At 31.1% G+C, this 20,256-nt stretch overlaps 1 protein-coding gene across 1 annotated transcript; it reads left to right on the top strand.

Annotated features, from left to right (window-relative positions):
- Positions 1–11,951: 11,951 nt before the first annotated feature.
- LOC141660643 (agamous-like MADS-box protein AGL62) lies at positions 11,952–12,470 on the top strand. The gene has a single exon (XM_074467632.1). It carries the CDS (start codon positions 11,952–11,954, stop codon positions 12,468–12,470), a length of 519 nt encoding a protein of 172 aa, XP_074323733.1.
- The last annotated feature ends 7,786 nt before the right edge of the window (positions 12,471–20,256 follow it).

Below are 20,256 nucleotides of genomic sequence, written 5' to 3'. Positions count from 1 at the left end.
GGCCGGTGTAGTGTAGACGGGATTTTCCGGATGGGATCCAACTTTCCTATGACATTTATCCCACACCTTGAGTCTCGTCGGCTTTTTCTCGTTCTTGTTCGTCATTACCTTTTAAAATATTAAACAACTTATATTAGCACGTCATAATAATTAGTTGATTATATTAAATATGGTGAACGTGTATGTATGTGTGTGATGGAATATAATAATATTACCTCTCGAACTTTATTGAATGACCTTGCACCGGCACTATACAATCCTTCAACTTGTCGTCGGTTGGTGGATCCAACCGATGACCGGTGCAAGTGTTCTTCGTTCTTCTCCCAGTACTCCAAAAGGTCTTTTTAAAAAGGAACGGGCCAATAGGGCGGCTTCAAAGATAACATGTTCACACCCTCCTCCCTTGCTTTTTGATCCACCCTCTTTTTAAACTCGTTCGAAGTCCTTTTTATCGTCACTTTAATATGATCTTCCACAATTTTTCGGGCCTTTGAACGACTTTTTCCCTTAGAATTCCTATTATATTTCTAAAATTGAAAAAAAAAACGAGGATAAATGCATCATAAAATCAAGAAATAAATGACAATTAGAAAAAAAAAATTAACTTACTTAAAACTCCTCGACTTTTGCATTCAACCAACCCGGGTGACGTTTTTCGATATCGGTATAAGTGTAACGCCCAAGAGGCCACTTCTCCCGAATCATAGCCAAAAGCGTTTTCTTAGCCGTATCATCTTCAATACTATATTTAAACTAAAGAAAAACAATAAACATTAACAATTCACATAACAATATTTAACATAACCAAAAATATAAACATATAGGAATAATGCAATTTAAAAACTTTTTAACTTACTGTCCATCGGAGATATCAATGCGATATGGCTTCAATGGGGGTTTCTCTCGATATATGCCACTCGAATGTGATCGAGGTCGCCTTCCTGACCATTCTCGCTCCTCCGCATTTGTCATATGCCGAGTCGGATCATTCGGGTCCGAATCCGAATCCGTCGGCTCATCCTGCAAATGCAAATTCCCTCCTTTTCCCTTTGCACCCTTTCCCTTGCCCTTCTTACTCGCAACTTTGGCCTTTCCCTTGGCCTTTGCCTTCCCCTTATCTTTTTCCGGCTCCTTGTCTTTCCCCTTCCCTTTTCTCGCCATCGCCAACACCACAAGACTTATCATAACCAATGTCAACATCCAAGCAAAAAGATCTTAAAATAAACAATAAAAATATATTAGCCAATATAAAAACAAATAAATCGATGAAACGACTTGCATTAGTAAATCACATTACATAAAAAGCATTTCAACTCACATAAAATACATATAAAATGCATATAAATGTATCCATTTCACAAATTAACGATAAAAATAAACACAACTAATTAGAGCATAATTTAATTACGCAAATTAAACCATTAAATCAACTTAATCTATATATACAACAAATTAAAGTTCCAAACTCGCATATAAAGTACAAACCGATGAAACACCCAAAAATTATGACTTTAATCTATATTAAACAAATTAACATAACCGACGAATGTTTAACATGCAAAACTTTACATAAAAATTGAAAAATCAATGAAATTTGATTTGAAGTGAAACACATCAATTTATGTGAGAATAATACTTTAACAAACACAAAAAACATATAATTAACTTCGAATCATATATATAAACATAAAAAATACATACACATACACACATATATGCAATCGAGTAAAAAAATAGCTTAATCGTAAGAAAATCTTACATCGAGGGTGAAACCGGAGGCAATGAGGGATGATTTGGGGCTCCTTCGTGAATACGCCATTGAATCGAAGTATTTTAGTGAAGTTTTGAGTGTAAGAGAGAGATATAGAGAAAATAGAGAGATAGAGAAAGAAATAGAGAAAAGAAAAGTGACCCATTTTTTTATTTATAACAGACTTAAAACTGACCGCTTGGCACTTAAAACCGACCACCAGGTCAGTCGGTTTTAACCTTGAACACTGTGCAACATGCAAAACGGTGTCGTTTTGCTCTAGACGGGGTTATTAATTTTTCACAAAAAAACCCGCATTTTTTTAGGTGGTCGGTTATGACCCAAAGTGTTCGGTTTTATTGTATTTTATTATTTAATTTTTTTTAATTATAGGGTTTAGGGTTTATGGTTTAGGGGTTAAAACCCCTAAATTTACAAAAATCTTATAAAAACATGATTATTATTATTTAAATAGCTTAATTTTTGGTACATTTGCTCGTTTTTACCGCGTCGGTTCATCCGTACGGTTCGATCATGTGTATTTTATAATGTTTATTTTTTTTAATTATTTCACTTTTTTAATCAAAATTTCAAATTTTCTTATTAAAACGTATTTGTGATCGTTCAAATGTGCTAATTTTTTGTGCATTAATATATTTTTACATGAAGTTAACATCCGTACGGTTCGATCGTTAAAAATAAATTTTAAAATTATACTTATAGTATCGAATGATATGTTCAACTTATTCTGTCTACAGAATGCCGACATACTTACTGAAATAATTATATTCCATATGGTTTAGATTATAATATTTTAAAATATATATTTTTTTAAAATAAAGTGGATGAAAAAAAGGAAAAATCAAAATAAGTTAAGAAAAAAGTACGTCATTACTAACATTCAATTTATCAACTTATAAGTCGTCAATTCAACTTATAAGTATTAAATTTTAAAAATTGAGGGTATGCGGTTTCGGTTTCAGTTTTTTCCAAAATCTGCCTTGTACCGAACCGCGCTCCACCCTAGTTACATCTGCATCTTTAATTATTTAAAAAAATTTCAAATGGGCACTTAATGTCATTAATTATTATATGTTCAATAAAGGTTTGTCCAAAAACGTCTCTGTTAGCGTAATCTACATAGTTATTTATTGATTATAGTGATATAATCGACATGTTTGAATCAGATTATTGAACTTTTAAGGTACCGAAAATTTAACTTTTATGGATAACGTTGAATATTTTATCAACATATACATTCGCAAACATCGAAATTTTTAAAATTTAAAGTTTGACTACAGAGTATTGCTTATTTTTGTTTTAGATTCTAAACAACGGTTTAGAATAAAAACCGTTGTTGGAAAACTTATTACACAACGGTTTGGATAAGAGACCATTACCCGCCTACTAAATAAATAATATTACCTACAATAACGGTTGCATGTAGGAACGTTTTGTGCGAGTAGATCTTACAACAGTGGCTACATTAAACAATTATCAGTCTATTTAGTAAAAATATCTACAAATAAATGGATGAATTATATTTTTTTAATTTATGATTTTTATGTTTTTAAAAAATAAATAATAATGGATATTATTGATCGTTGGATTAAAGCATATCTGTATCTAGGCCGTTGATTTGAATTGAATTTTTTTCAATTTCTCTCTCTTTTGAATTTCATCTCCCCCTTTTTTTAGTATCCCCCCAAAATATCTCCCAAAATTTTATATACAAAAAATTTATATCCCACATTAGTTACTCTTCTCCCACATCAGTTACTCCCCGACGTAAGTTATTCAACTCCCCAACACAATTTTCTTCTTCCATTCACATAATTTTCTTCTCCATTCACGACGATTTTCTTCACAAGAGCTCTTCTTCCATTCGATTGTATTGGTATGTTCCAAATTCGAGTCACCAAAGCCTAATACATGCCTAATACATGTTGGAAACTGTAAGGCCCTCATATCTATTTGCGGGTTTTTAATTTTTACATGTTTTTAATAAGTTTCTAAAACACTCTTCAATTTATTTGGGGGTATTTTTATTTTTTATTATTAATTTTGATTTAAGCTTAGTGATGATGGTTGGGGAGTGTAGGTCTGATGATATGTTTCGGGTTTTTGATTTTTAACTCAATTTTTTTATGAGATTTAAACCCACCTTAAATTTTGCATTCAACACTATAGCATAGATTGCATGCTGCAACCCTTCATGGCGGGTTTGCAAAGAAAAGTGTAATAGTAGCTTTCTAAATAAATGTCTATCACAACCCCTCTTTTTTTATGTTGTAATATAGCTACAATGTGTTACCAAAATGGTTTATATATATATAAATTAAAGATGATTTTCTTTAATTTAACTAATTAATAAATATTTACATGAAAATAGTTAATAATTGAAATAGATCTTTTACTTATTTTTTAAAGTTAATAATACTAGTGGGGTGATTTATAATATATTGATCAATTGAAACTTCTATAACTTAACAAGTCATTACAATATATATTGTTGAATTTGTTTAGTTTATTATAATTAAGTGTTAAAAATAATATTTATTAAAAGAAAAAAAGAATTTAATAATTTAAATTTGAACAAAAAAAAATTGGGTCGGGTGTTAATTTTGAATAAAACTTGGGCTGAGATATGAGATGGGGGCGGGGTTGAAAATCAAGAAGTGGGGGTTTAAAATTTAACAAAAGAGAAAAAGTTGAATTAGGGGGTTTATTTCTCTTTCTCTATCTATCTCCTTCCCTCTCTGTGTCTGTCACTCATCATCTCTCTCTATCTCTCTCTCGCTAGTTTGTAATTTCCGACCAAACCATTCAACCTCGATAAAAAATGTAGCCATATTTGTGTTTTTTTGGCCACGATTTCATCTATTTCAATACTCAAATCATCTTTTCTAGTCCCATGTTGAAAAATTCATGAACCCTAGTTCTTTAATCACTTCGATTGTAAATTAATCGATAATTTTTGGATCGATTGGTGTTTGTTTTATATTGTAGATGATGTTATATGTATCATATGTTAAAAGCCCCTTGATTTGAGCTTATTTCTCAAAACCCTAAATCCTAAAGTTCGATTCATATCCATTTATTGACTGTTTCTGTATTATAGTGATAATTTCAGTATTTGTGTTTCAATTACTTTCCAAGCAAACATGCATAGATTCGTATTGATATTCATGTTCTTTGCACCATCTTCATGATCTTATGTGTGACATTTATCCCCAATTATTTGTAGAGAATTGTGTATGATAATTAAGTTGTGATTTGGTTAAAATTATGGATTCTGTACACGTAAGTTGGTGGTAATTGTGCTTATATTGATTCCCTCATCCTATTTACGTAATTTTATTGCTATTAATGGCTACACACTGCTTGAAGTGAGTGTAACGTAGTTTTAAGTGGTTACATTTACGAAAGTATAAACTCATTTCAAGCAGCATGGTAGTTATTGATGACTGTATTGTTTTATTACTAACAATTTTTATGTTTTTGGCTGTAAATGCTTAATACTTGGATGTAATCTGGAGAAAATTATGTTTATAATGTTAGTTAATTTGATGTGCAGCCATGTGAATAACCATTTTGGAAAAGGTGCATTCTCTCTGACTTACTATAATTGACATTGTCAAATTGTTTGGTTATGAATCTTGATAGTGTTAAGACTACTTGAACTATTATGAGTTATATCTTGGTGTTATACCTTATTTTAGTTGATGATTATTCTCTGCAGTCTTGTGTTAATTTTTATCCTTGATAATTATTTGAGTTTTTGCACCTTGGTGCTCTTAGATATTTGCATTAGATGTTATTTAACATGTGATTGATGTTTTTGATTAGTGTAGCTCCTTAGTTTTGTGCTCCTTGTTAGTTTTCTTGCTAATCTTAATAGTTGACCTATGTTCGATATATTCTATCTCGTAATGGCATAATCCATCTTTCCTTTGACTTTCTTTACTTGTTTGCTGATAGTAGAGTTCCATAAAATCTTCTGTTTTGGAAAGCATAGTTGGGAGGGACTTTCTTCCGAGAACGTCTGGGTAGGATTCTTATCTTTTGAGTTGATATTTTTAAATTTATATTCAAGTTTTATAAAAGCATCGATATGGGGTTCTCCTTTCTTTATTATATTGATCACGTAACGGGTCAATGCAGGGATTGTCACAAAGAGACCTTTAATATTACAAGAGTATGTGGAGTTCGGTCATATGCCTCGATGAAAGTTCACCGATTTTGGTACCTTAATCTGCATAGAATTTTTATGAAAGATTATTATCGTAATACCATGTTGTTGAAATGGGTTGTTGTCTTTCTACTATATACCTGGTTGAATTTTATTAAATAACTTTTCTTCATAGCTACGATTTATAAATACTTTAAAGTGGCCTTCACTTGTTTTGTTATACTCGTGACATCAACAAATGGGAATATTGTTTTTTAATTTCTCTGTAATGCTAATGAAGAACATAGGGCCTGCTTATTCTTGATATTTTTTTTTAATTCCGTTAATTAGTCTGCCCTGTTTGCTAATCAAGGCTGGATATTAATAAATATCAATTGTTACTCTATACTTGATCATCCTCCTAAATCTTATTATCTGTAAAAAGGTCGAAGACTGAGTATACTGTAACCTTAAGTGATATTTGTTGTTTAAACTCTATTTTCCAACATTTATTGTATGGTGCCGCACAAGTTGGCATAAAAATTTCGAAAGAAACTGATAGGATAACTGGAAGAACAAAAATGATTTCTCCTGTTCCAATCCATCTCAGCATTTTCTCTCCTGATGGTAAGTCATTCTATTTCTAATATATTTTATTAAATTGAATAATGATGGTTCTTGAATTGTATTTTTTTGTTCTGGTAACTTAAATCATGTGCATATTATTTTTAAACTGAATGGTAATAAAATATAAAATCATGATAAAGTGAAAACAATACATTATTCATGCATGGTACATGTTAAATCAAGAAACTATATTGCATATCCCGCGCTTCCAAAATAATACTAATACGATATTTAAAGTTATATCTGAGATCTAACATTATATATGAACATCAGCGGATCTAATTAGGATCGCACATGCGAGTAATATCAAAACAGTCCCTTTACGATTTAGTTATGTAAAATCAGTCAAATTAAGTTAAACAAAATAAATTCGATGGATCTGAAATTTTAATATTACTCAATAAATTAATCTAGGAGTCTACTCTAATACTACTAAATCATGTATATATATACATGCTTCTCCCGGTCAAAACTGTCAGTATAGATTAATAGTGAAAGCATACATGAATCAAAAGAGCCTATTGATGATCTTGATAGAAACGAGAGGTTGAACACTTGAGTAATTTGATCATCACTATTCTCCTTTATATGTAAGGATGGTGTATGTGTACTTTCTGAATATTATGAGAAAAATATAATGTTCGTTTCTAACATAGTGTTCATTATACAGAGGAAATAATTGGACCAACCCTAAAGGGCTAAACCCATAACCGTCCATCAAAGTTATGGATTTGGGTACTTAAGCCACTATATATATCCAAATAGATATATATTAGATGTATTAATTATATATATTAAGCGGTATTTATATATTTATTAATTAATTAGGCTCATATATTATTAGAATTGATAAAAAATAATAATACACGATGGGCCATAAATAATAGATTGGATCCCGTCCAATTCAACATTCTCTCACTTGGCCAACGGTCAATAATTTATATTCATACACATAATACAACTTTCATTATTAAACTTCACATCACTTAACGCAGGCTAAATCTTACACAATACAAGAATAGAATTAAAGGTAGTATCATACTGATATAGATGAAACTATCCTCCAGTTACAATCCAGATATAATAATGAAACTTAATAGAGATATCAGCTTAAAATCATGAACAACCTAATATACCATAAATAATAGCAAAATCATTACGTCCGTAAGGTCGTTACATAAAAGTTTATTCGAAAATATTTTAATTTGTATAAATTAGAAGTAACAAACTAAATACTTTGTCCAAAAACCATAACATAAAGTGATCACAATACTAATGTCTTACAACAAAAATTCATATAAATAACAAAGATTATCAACCAAACCTATTCTAGCAACATATTTTGGAAAGAGATTTGGCGGTAGATCTTTTATCATTGGATCCGCTAACATAGCAACTGTACTAATTTTATTGATAATTTCATTACCCCTCACGTCTCCCATCCATCTGCTCAATATGGCGAGCTTCAACTGGTGGATCCCCCATGGTTGTTCAACTCAACATGTAATTATATTTATTACGTCACCACTTGGAAACTCAAGAGACCTATGCTTAAAGGCTTGAGAGTGATAGGGGCCAACGACAAGCCACAGATTGGTTTGAAGCTCCTGTTGAAGATCTTGGACTCAAGCAGCTCGAGATGTTGAAATATGAATTGACATATGTCAAAATAATGGTTGCAAGTAAGAGAAACAATCTTACCATGACCCAACAAGCTCAAGATATGATAAGTTTGACCTATGGAGGGAGGACCAACAGATGGTCCTGGTGATGCATTTGGTATCATTATGACACCACAAGGTTATTCCGGCCTGTATTATAAATCGAGCTTAGCTTTTCCTCGATTCTATTAAGTTTAGGTTTTCTATATATGGATTCGTGTTTTTTGGTATACAAGTGATTTCATTTTTAAAAATTGATGTTATTTGTTTTTTGTGATTGTTGTGTTTTGTGTTTTCATGTCAAGTAATATATTTATGTACATTGAACCAATTGAAGAGTTGTTATAGATGACATTAACAAATAAATTAAGCATTATGAGGGAAATCTTCAAACTGAAATAAATGATTTGCCCAATGCATCATCGTACTTCGTTGGTCTTCACATTTTTTTTTGATGTAATTTTTTCTTCGACTTAACAGACCAAATCCAAAAATTAGGTCTTAGTAAATGATTTTAAGAGAATAGTTATCATCCATAGAATGCATATATTCATGTAAAACAAATGTGTGCATTGTTAATTCTCATACTGGGAGATTGGCAGAAAGTGAAATGCTAGCAACTTTCCTGTCTCATCCATCTATGGAGACTTGACTCCAAAAAAACAAGATAAAATCATTATTTTCCTCTTCAATTTCTTGCAATGCCTCTCCATATTGTCTGTTGCACTATGCCATAGATTGGATTCTGCAACCCGAAGAAACCGTTACTAAAGACCAAAAATTCGTTGCTACAGGTGAAAAACCCGCTATTGCAACGCTTTTTTGGGGTTACAATTTTACCCATTGGGAAAGCACTTTTTTGCAACCCTGGGACAGCCTATTGCAACCGGTGTTTATCTGCTGTAGAAAAATTCTATTGTAACCCCAATCGGGTTGCAATAGGACTTGACCAGTGTTGCAACAAGGTTTGGGCAATCAGTATAATATTGTGAGCCCCATATTTTTGGCCCGTATTTTGCATTATTTATTAATTTGCATATCCGAAAAATATATAACATGTTAATGTCAATACTAAATAATACCAAATACAAGCAATATTTACCAAAATACATCACCAACAAAGTATTTAGCTTGATAAATAGTTCAAACTCCAAACCAACCACACCAAATAAGTTACATTCTTAAAAATATTTAACACCTTAATCTAAAATTAAAAACGATAAAAGACTACAAATATAATTTTAAAAAGTGTCCATCTGACTAAGAAGTTGGGCCTTGTGGGGTAAAACTAGCACTTTTTCTTCCACTAGTTCATCAGCCACCTTTATTTGGTCCTTCGAAATCATTACATACGACTTTTTTTTAATTTTGTCCTGTAAATTAAAACCACAATCATAAAAAATTAAAAAATAAATATGCTGAAAAATATGTATGAAATGTGATGAAGCATATAATAGGATACATACAATTTGACCGGAATTAAGAAATACGTGAGCCTCCACATAAAATTTATTTTCTTACCCTTTCTACTATCATTTTAATGTCCCTGATTTATAAATTGCTATAATATAGTCCAGTAAAGTAGAGCGCTGATAGTAGCTATAAAACTTGGTAAAAATATTGAAGTAGCCATTACTTAAGGACGAGACAAGAAACAAGAGCCCCAGAGGAACACAAGCCAGCTTATGATGGGTCAATCTCAAGAGACCTCTCTATGATGAAAAATCCAGCAATACTTAATATACTTGAGAGAAGAGGGAAGGAGCCACAAAGAGAAAGAGAGATGACCTAATTTTGTTGAAATATGTGCCAACTTTTATCCAAAATAAATATCCGGTCCAACTTTTTTTTGTTCAAATTTAAATTATTAAATTCTTTTTTTAATAAATATTATTTTTAACACTTAATTATAAAAAACTAAATTAATTCAACAATATATGTTGTAAATCACTCCACTAAATACTTTTTAAGTTATAGAACCTTCAATTGATCAATATATTATAAATCACTACACTAATGTTATTAACTTTATAAAAAATAAAATATATATTTCAATTATTAACTCATTTTTATGTAAATAATTATTAATTAGTTAAATTAAAAAAATCATCTTTAATATATATATATATATATATATATATATATATTGAGTGTTACTCCAATACAAACTAAATTAAAATACAAACTACAAACTACACCTCCCACACACAACTACACATAATTCCCTCCATTTTTAATTGGTTTTTTTCCGTCAATTAGTAATTGACTCTTTTTAAAATCTAACTTCACTATATTTTTCTACATCATCCAACAATGAGTATGAATATCATATTTTATATGTTTCGATGATAAATCACTAATTATGTATACGAGAATCACTAAAAGTACTCGTTCTGAATTTCTAATGATTTCAGTTTACTGATTCGGGTAATTTTAAATACTAATTTATCGTCAATATATAGCAAATATGCTATGCAAATGGATGAGTGGGAGACAAATAAAAATAAGGTGAAATTATTTTTTTAAAAAAGTTAACCAACTAAGAGGAAAAGTAAAATAAAAAACTAAGGGGAAAGTGATTAAACATATAGGTCTAATTGGTTTGTAGTTTGTATTGTTTGTATTGAGTATTTGCCTATATATATATGTCATTTTGTTAACACATTGTAACCATACTGCAATATCAAAAAGAAGGATTTGTCATACACAATTGTTTAGAAGGCTACTATTACACTTTTATTTGCAACCCAGCCATGGAGGTTCGAGCATGCCATCTATGGCATAGTGTTGGCATTTAATAAAAAATTCGATTAAATTTTGCAATGCCTAGCATTGTTGATATAATAAAGTAATAAAAATTAGAATACTACACAGTGTCTTCATCTTTTGGTGATTTTGCTTTAAAATAGAAAGCAACATTATGAATTTATTTTGTGAAATTAGATTACATATCCAATGAGGCCAACTTGTACTACGCTGCAAAACAAAACAAAAAAATTCCCAACTTGCACTAGTTAAAAAATTGTTACAACTACTTTTAAAATCGTAAAAACAAAATTGTTAATATTCAAAAAATAGTTAAATAATTAACATAACAATCGAGGATAAATTATTAAAATAAAATATAATAATGAATATTATATATCCTAAACTGCAAAATTATAATATTTGGACTTTGTAAGGAATGTTTTAATTCCTCTTGGTATTGGAAATAAAATTTCTATGAAAGTTTGCAACACATAACACTTCCTTAATATAATAGAGTAATAAGAATTGAAATTTTTTAAAAGTAGTGATTTTTGTAGCATAGTAAGTATGCAAACAAATAATAAGTTATTTACACAATCTTTACACAATTAGAAGTTTTAGTTATCTTTGTATATATGTAAAACAAATAATAAGTTATTTGCTTTCCAAGAAAAATAATAAGTTATTATATGCATATATAGTAACTAATAATTGAATGTTTTTGCATTGGTGCATGTGACAATCAAATATTCTTATTTTATGTTAATAAGTAACTTTTTTCCGATTTGAATAAGTATTTAAATCCTATGTGAATAATAATTTTAGTAAATTCCATATAAAAGAAATAAATTATTCAATACACAAATAGTAATTATTAAAAAAAGATTCTCATGTCACTTAACTTTCATGTGACCGTCTAAGCCAAATTTACCTATAAAATCTAGCGTTTGTACGCTCCCATGACCCATATATCTTATTGTTTGTATTGAGCAAAATGGTAAGAATAAACTTGGGTCGTCAAAAGATAGCCATGAGAAGAATGACTAATGAGAGCAATCTTGTAGTGACCTTCTCAAAAAGGCGAGCAGGATTATTCAAGAAAGCCACTAAAATCTGCAGCCTTTGTGGTGTGAAAATATCTATCATTATTTTTTCACCGGGCCGAAAGGTGGTGTACTCCTTTGGACATCCCAATTTGGAACATGTCATTGATAAGTTCCTTATCCCACAGGTCGCCAATCCTGCTGCTGCATCTGGCGAGTTTCAACTAGTGGATCCCCCCATGGTTGCAGAACTCAATGGGCATCTATCTTTGTTGCATGACCACTTGGAAACACAAGAGATGTACGCTGAAAAGCTTGACAGTGATAGGAGCCAACGAGAAGCAGTGGATTGGTTCGAAGCTCCTCTTGAAGACCTGGTACTTGAGCAGCTCCAGATATTAAAACCGGCAAATGGTACTGGTGCTGCCTTTGGGATCATTATGACACCACAAGGTTATGCCCTGTGTTAGAGATCAATCTTGGCTTTTCCTAGGTTCTATTGAGTACTTTAGTATTTTTAAGAATGCTATAATTTATTTAGTTTGTGATTGTTGTGTTTTGTGTATTCATATGTAAGTAATATCTCTTCATAGATCAACCATGGAGATGCCCTATAGCAGATACTGCCAAACAAACAATTATCAATAATAGCAAACACAAAAACCAAATCTATAAATTGAAATAAAATGACATGCCCAATGCTTTTATGGATCGTGTTTGGTTGGTATTCACATTTCTTTTTCGATGGAATTTGTTCTTCCGACATCATAGACCAAGTCCAAAGATCAAAGGTGTTCTTTTATCAATATAAGCAAATTAGTACATTTTTAACTCTGATAATGGTTTGTTTCTTTTTGGCTAATAAGAATAGTTCATGTATACTTCTATACTATACTATAATAAATGAAATTAGGTATAATTTGTAGTTTGGCTAACTTGATTATTACTTTTTAATCAGGACCATTTGATCTTCTTTTTCTTCAAATGACGCTTAAGTCCAAATACTAAAAAATAAATGTACTCCAGTAGTTTTAGTTAGAACCGCCCAACAACAAATATTTATATTATTATTTAAAGATACATACAAGTTCTGATGTTTATTATAAAAATACATGTAAGTGTGCAGATTCTAATATCACCAACAACAAACATTCATATTATTATTTATGAATAAAATTTGATCAATCATATACTACTTATATTTTTGAACTTAAATTTAAATTATACACAATTGAAATTCTAGTAATATAAATATTTAATATTTAATTATTTATATAAGATTTTATTAAAATTATATGAAATAAAAATTAAAAAATATTAATAATAACCAAGAATCGTGCATAGCACGACGGTAAGCTCATATAATTAACATGCAAATCCAAGATAAAATAACAAAATAAAATATAAAAATAAATTTTGTATTCTAATTTACAACATAATAATCTCATTCTAATTTACAACATAAGAATCCTTGGACTTAATAGTATTGGGGTGTTCTAATTTTCATTTTTTTGAAATAAAATTTCCCTTAAACTTTGCAACTCCTAGCAGCTTTAATTTGGAACATGCGGATACAGTTTTTTTTTAAGTAAAGGTTTTACTACGGACCAAAAAGCAACTTTACACGTTCTTGTATGAAATTGGAATGCATTCCTAATTAAGGCCAACTTGCACTACTTAAAAAACTATTACAACAATATTTTCAAACATTAATATTCAAAAAACAGTTAAATTAATTATTAAACAAATCAAGGATAAATTACTAATATTTCGGCAATCAAATGGTTCTCCAAATACTACAAATAAATTTGGATTACATTCAAAAACTATGGTCTACCGATTGTGAGTGTTATATACACATGTAATTATACTTGAACCAAAGGGAGAAAACTACCGAGGGGAATCTTAACCAAGTAACTTGATGATCACAATAGAAATAAGAATATCAAGAAAAAAATTGGCCCATTATTAATACACAAAAATTTTCCATCCATTAAATTAATAAATATAAATATATTTCTTTGGACCGATTATTAATATTAAATTAATTTATCATTAGTATAAGATAACAAAAAAGTAAAATATTAAATTATATCACAGTTGGGCAGAAAATAATTTAGATCCTATATATTAGACGTTAAAATTTTGTTTACAAAATAAATATATAAATCTTCCGTTGGTCCAATTTATACATTAATTTTTACACGTACATTATGTGATTTACCATTCTCTTAAAAAAGTAAAATAAAAGATTTTCGTTGGTCCATCTAAAAGTTTGATAATCAAGATATTACTATATTAGTCCTTAAATTAAATTTAAAAATAACATTAATAAGGGACTACTTTTATTAAAGACGTAAGTATCCCTTCAACATATAGTAAATATAAATATTATAAACTAAACGAATATAATTTTAGTATATATAATTTACAAATACAAGGTCATAAGTGCACACAGATAACCCCTAGGATACAATTATCTAAGGCCTAAATGGTGTTGCTTATGGTAATAGGCAACACTATGTGAGGGTTGTCAATGTGAGCGAGGTCATATACGCCTATTGCAATACATTGTGCAACACTTGAAAGAATTGCATTATGCCTCTTTTGCAACACCAAAGGCATACAATGGCAACAACACTTGGTGTTGCATATAAAAGAAGCTATATCACCGTAGAGTCCTACGTGACAAGTGACATGTCACTTTTTCATATCAGCAATGGTGCCTACCTTGCAACATCAGCAGGGGTTCCACTTGCCACGTCAGCAGTGGGCCCCACAATATGTAATACAACACTGATTTTTTTAATATGCATTTAATATGCAACACTAATTACAGTTAATTGTAACACCATTATTGTCATTTGCAACATCATTTTTAATAATATGTAACACAAGATGTAGTCAAATGCAACACTTGATAAATAAATTATCGAAGATAATTGTTCTATTTTTACATAATTTTTTTCAAACAAGACATTCAACAGTCAACCCAACAAGTATCTAAAAAGTTTTAAAATTTACCAAACCGAACTAAATTGGGGGACATACACCCAATTCCAACTTCCAAAGTACATAAAACTTAACTTCAATAGAAAGAAATTATCAAAATACTAGTTGATGCTAATACTATAAGTGACCACAAAAGTGGCAAGATCCCTAATTTACTAGATGATATCAAAAATTCAAGCTCCATTATCCCACATTTTTAGTTTTTCCTGCCATAGTAAATTCAAGGTATCCATTATATCAGGGCCTTCTATATCTACATATATTGTTGGGAAATCTTCATCATTTACCCCAACTATAATGCCCTCGGGAGGACTTTCATCAAGATTCTTCAATTCCTTAACAAGTTGCTTTATCATATTTGGACACTACAAGAAAACAGGACAAAACCAACCATCAAAAACGGTTCGTTAAGCGGCAAAATGGTTGATTAAATGGGTCATAACCGACCATAGGCCGTGGTCGGTTTTAGCCTGGTCGGTTCTGACTTTTGGTCGGGTTTAACCCTCATAACCGACCAATACAGTGGTCGGTTAAGTGCCTGGGCATTTTACTGAAATATGGGGTCATTATGGACACATGGTAACACGTGGCACACCTGTCGCCAAGACCACTGAGTCATAAGCGAACGTTGCTGGTCGGTTATGTCTATTTTTAAATGTTGACTAGAACTCATAACCGACTGTGGTCAAAGTGTGCACATCCGTCGGTTTTACACCATAAGCTAACTTAAATGTCATAACCGACTGCCATAAAAATGAGCACCTTCTAAAGCAGATGGTTGGTTTTATGAAGAAGGTGGTTGGTTATGTCACCTGACGGTCGGTTTTCTGGGTTTTCTAATGGTCAAAAGTGATCGGTTATGCCTATTGTCGGTCGGTTTTAAGGTCTGATTTTAAAAAAAATTGCAGGTTTTTTTACAGCCCCTGCATACCAAACCAGATCAATACACAAATCCAATCCAATCATAACCAAACAACCAAAACAAATAATAATGATAATCATTAAACTATACTACTCAAAATCATTCGCAAAAACTAGTAAATTTCATAATTAAACCATAGTAATTAAATCCAACGCAAACATTCACAAACTCCGAAAACCGGAGGATTAAACAGAATCATTACATCATTATAAGCAATCCTAAATAACCGACAAAGTATCAAACCATCACAACGTATTATATTACATCCCATAACCATCAAATTACAATAGTCTTAAAACCGATCAATATAAACTAATCCGACAAATCAACATCGGACGATCCACCGCCATCACCGCCGTCATTACTGCCGCAATCACCGCCGCCATCATAAAAGTCCTCATCATCGGAGGTCTCATCCTCGGACGTGTAATCCTTATCGATTTCCATAGCATGCCGATTATTTTCCTAGATACACAAGTTTAATTAAACTAGTTTAAAAGAAGAAACCAAATTTACATGGAAATGAAAACAATAAATAACAAGAAGGTCAAAAATTATACCTCCGCAACACGAGCTTCCGTCTTTTGGATGATATCTTCAATCAAGGATCCCACGATATGCATGATGTCGCCACCGATAAGGTTATTCCATTACCACTTTTGGCTAGGATCGGAGGATGGATCTGAAGCCTCGAGAGCGGTACGTGCGAATCTAGTTATTTCCGTATCGCGAAGTTGGTGAGCAAACCGATTTGGATTAGCACGGATCTCTGTAAGTACATTCCTCACGATGGCAAGATATACATTATTGGGGATGGCTTCACGTTGTCTCGGAGCGGATGAGGATGATCCGGCTTCATTCCGTGTGGAATCTCGGTACCGGGTAGCAAGTGTAGGCAAGAGATCGGTGGCCCGAGCATTGGGGAACCCCACCACATAATTCTTTTTCGGCTTTGTACCTTGGGGGACCTCCAACACTTCCATCCACCAATCCCAAGGCTCATCCCGATCACCCGTTTGTGTAACCTCTACGGGCATGCACTCGAGAATGGCGGCATATCGTTCCTACAAGTTCATTTAAAATAGTTAAACATGCATTTAAAATCAAATAAAAATACATATAAAATCACATATAAAAATTTATTTAAAATCACATAAATACATATAAAATCATATATTGAGGATGCATTTAAAATCACATAAATACATATAAAATCACATATTAACCCTAATTTAAAATCACATAAAATGCATATAAAATCACAGTAAAATGCATTTAAAATCACATTAAAATACATATAAAATCACATATTAAATATGCATAAAAATCACATAAAAATACATTTAAAATCACATTCAAATACATATAAAATCACATATTAAAGTTGCATTTAAAATCACATAAAAAAGTATATAAAATCACATAAAAATGCATTTAAAATCACATTAAATAAATATAAAATCACATATTAAAGATGCATTTAAAATCACATAAAAATGCATATAAAATTACATGAAAATACATATTAATTCACTTATTAAAAATGCTTTTAAAATCACATAAAAATGCATACAAAAAAAGATTAAAATGCATTTAAAATCACATGAAAATACATATAAATTCACTTATTATATATGCATTTAAAATCACATAAAATGGTCATAAAAGTACATAATAATTACTGCAATACGCATGGCGGCCGGTGTACTGTAGACGGGATTTTCCGGATGGGATCCAACTTTCCTATGACATTTATCTCACACCTCGAGTCTCGTCGGCTTTTTCTCGTTCTTGTTCGTCATTACCTTTCAAAATATTGAACAACTTATATTAGCACGTCCTAATAATTAGTTAATTATATTAAATATGGTGAACGTGTATGTATGTGTGTGTGATGGAATATAATTATATTACCTCCCAAACTTTATTGAATGACCTTGTACCGGCACTATGCAATCTTTCAACTTTCCACCAACCAACGACCGGTGCAAGTGTCCTTTGTTCTTCTCCCAATACTCCAAAAGGTCATTTCAAAAAGGAACGAATCAATAGGGCAACTTCAAAGACAACTTATTCACGCCCTCCTTCATTACTTTTCGCTCCACCCTCTTTTTAAGCTCGTTCAAAGTCCTTTTTATCGTCACTTTAATGTGATCTTCCACAATTTTTCGGGCCTTTGAACAGCTTTGCCCCTTAAGATGCCTATAATATTTCTAAAATTGCAAAAAAAAATGAGGATAAATGCATCATAAAATGAAGAAATAAATGACAATTACAAAAAAAATTATCTTACTTGAAACTCCTCGACTCTTGCATTCAACCAACCCGGGTGACGTTTTTCGATATCGGTATAAGTGTAACGCCCAAGAGGCCACTTCTCTCGAATCATAGCCAAAAGCGTTTTCTTAGCCGTATCATCTTCAATACTATATTTAAACAAAAGAAAACAATAAACATTAACAATTCACATAACAATATTGAACAGAACCAAAAATATAAACATATAGGAATAATGCAATTTAAAAAATTTTTAATTTACTGTCCGTCGGAGATATCAATGCGATATGGCTTCAATGGCAGTTTCTCTCCATGTATGCCACTCGAATATGATCGAAGTCGCCTTCCTCGCCATTCTCGCTCCTCCGCATTTGTCATGTGCCGAGTCGGATCATTCGGGTCCGAATCCGAATCCGTCGGCTCATCCTTCAAATGTAAATTCCCTCATTTTCCCTTTGCACCCTTTCCCTTGCCCTTCTTACTCGCAACTTTGGCCTTTCCCTTGGCCTTTGCCTTCCCCTTATCTTTTTCCGGCTCCTTGTCTTTCCCCTTCCCTTTTCTCGCCATCGCCAACACCACAAGACTTATCATAACTAATGTCAACATCCAAGCAAAAGGATCCTAAAATAAATAATAAAAATATATTAGCCAATATGAAAACAAACAAATCGATGAAACGACTTGCATTAGTAAATCACATTACATAAAAAGCATTTAAAATCACATAAAATGCATACAAAATGCATATAAACGTATCCATTTCACAAATTAACGATAAAAATAAACACAACTAATTAGAGCATAATTTAATTACGCAAATTAAACCATTAAATCAACTTAATCTATATATACAACAAATTAAAGTTCCAAACTTACATATAAAGTACAATATTTATCCATTTTCGAGTACGGAACATGTTTACAAGAGCAAACCCCTACAAATTAACCCTAAAAATACATTTATACTTCTACTTAAACGTAAACAAATCGACAAAAAACATAAAATTTATACTTATACATATATTCAACAAATTGACAAAACCGACCAATCTTTTTACATGCAAAATTTTACATGAACTTCAATTTAAGTGAGAATTATCCATTTCGAGTACTTTTATGTGTTAACGTAAACAAAACGACGAAACACCCAAAAATTATTACTTTAACCTATATTAAACAATTTAACATAACCGACGAATGTTTAACATGCAAAACTTTACATAAAAAATTAAAAATCAATGAAGTTTGACTTGAACTGAAACACATCAATTTCTGTGAGAATAATACTTTAACAAACACAAAAAACATATAATTAACTTCGAATCATATATATAAACATAAAAAATACATACACATACACACATATATGTAATCGAGTAAAAAAATAGCTTAATCGTAAAAAAATCTTACATCGAGAGTGCAACCGGAGGCAATGAGAGATAATTTGGGGCTCGTTCGTGAATACGCCCTTGAATCGAAGTATTTTAGTGAAGTTTTGAGTGTAAGAGAGAGATAGAGAGAAAATAGAGAGATAGAGAAAGAAATAGAGAAAAGAAAAGTGACCCATTTTTTTATTTATAACAGACTTAAAACCGACCGCCTGGCACTTAAAACCGACCACCAGGTCGGTCAGTTTTAACCTTGAACCCTGTGCAACATGCAAAACGGGGTCGTTTTGCCCTAGGCGGGGTTTTTAATTTTCACAAAAAAAACCCGCATTTTTTTTAGGTGGTCGGTTATGACCCAAAGTGGTCGGTTTTATAGTATTTAATTTTTTAATTTTTTTTAATTTTAGGGTTTAGGGTTTAGGGTTTAGGGGTTAAAAACCCCTAAATTTAAAAAAAAATCTTATAAAAACATGATTATTATTATTTAAATAGCTTAATTTTTGGTACATTTGCTCATTTTTACCGCGTCGGTTCATCCGTACGGTTCGATCATGTGTATTTCATAATTTTTATTTTTGTTAATTATTTCACTTTTTTAATCAAAATTGCTAATTTCTTATAAAAACGTATTTGTGATCGTTCAAATGTGCTAATTTT

The sequence above is a fragment of the Apium graveolens genome, chromosome 5 (assembly GCF_009905375.1).
Source record: "Apium graveolens cultivar Ventura chromosome 5, ASM990537v1, whole genome shotgun sequence".
In the NCBI taxonomy this organism is placed as follows: domain Eukaryota; kingdom Viridiplantae; phylum Streptophyta; class Magnoliopsida; order Apiales; family Apiaceae; genus Apium; species Apium graveolens.
This window is presented reverse-complemented; position numbering and strand designations above follow the sequence as displayed.

What these genes read in the sequence shown, in the direction of transcription:
- LOC141660643 (XM_074467632.1), top strand. Translation starts at nt 11,952, where the DNA reads ATGGTAAGAATAAACTTGGGTCGTCAAAAGATAGCCATGAGAAGAATG.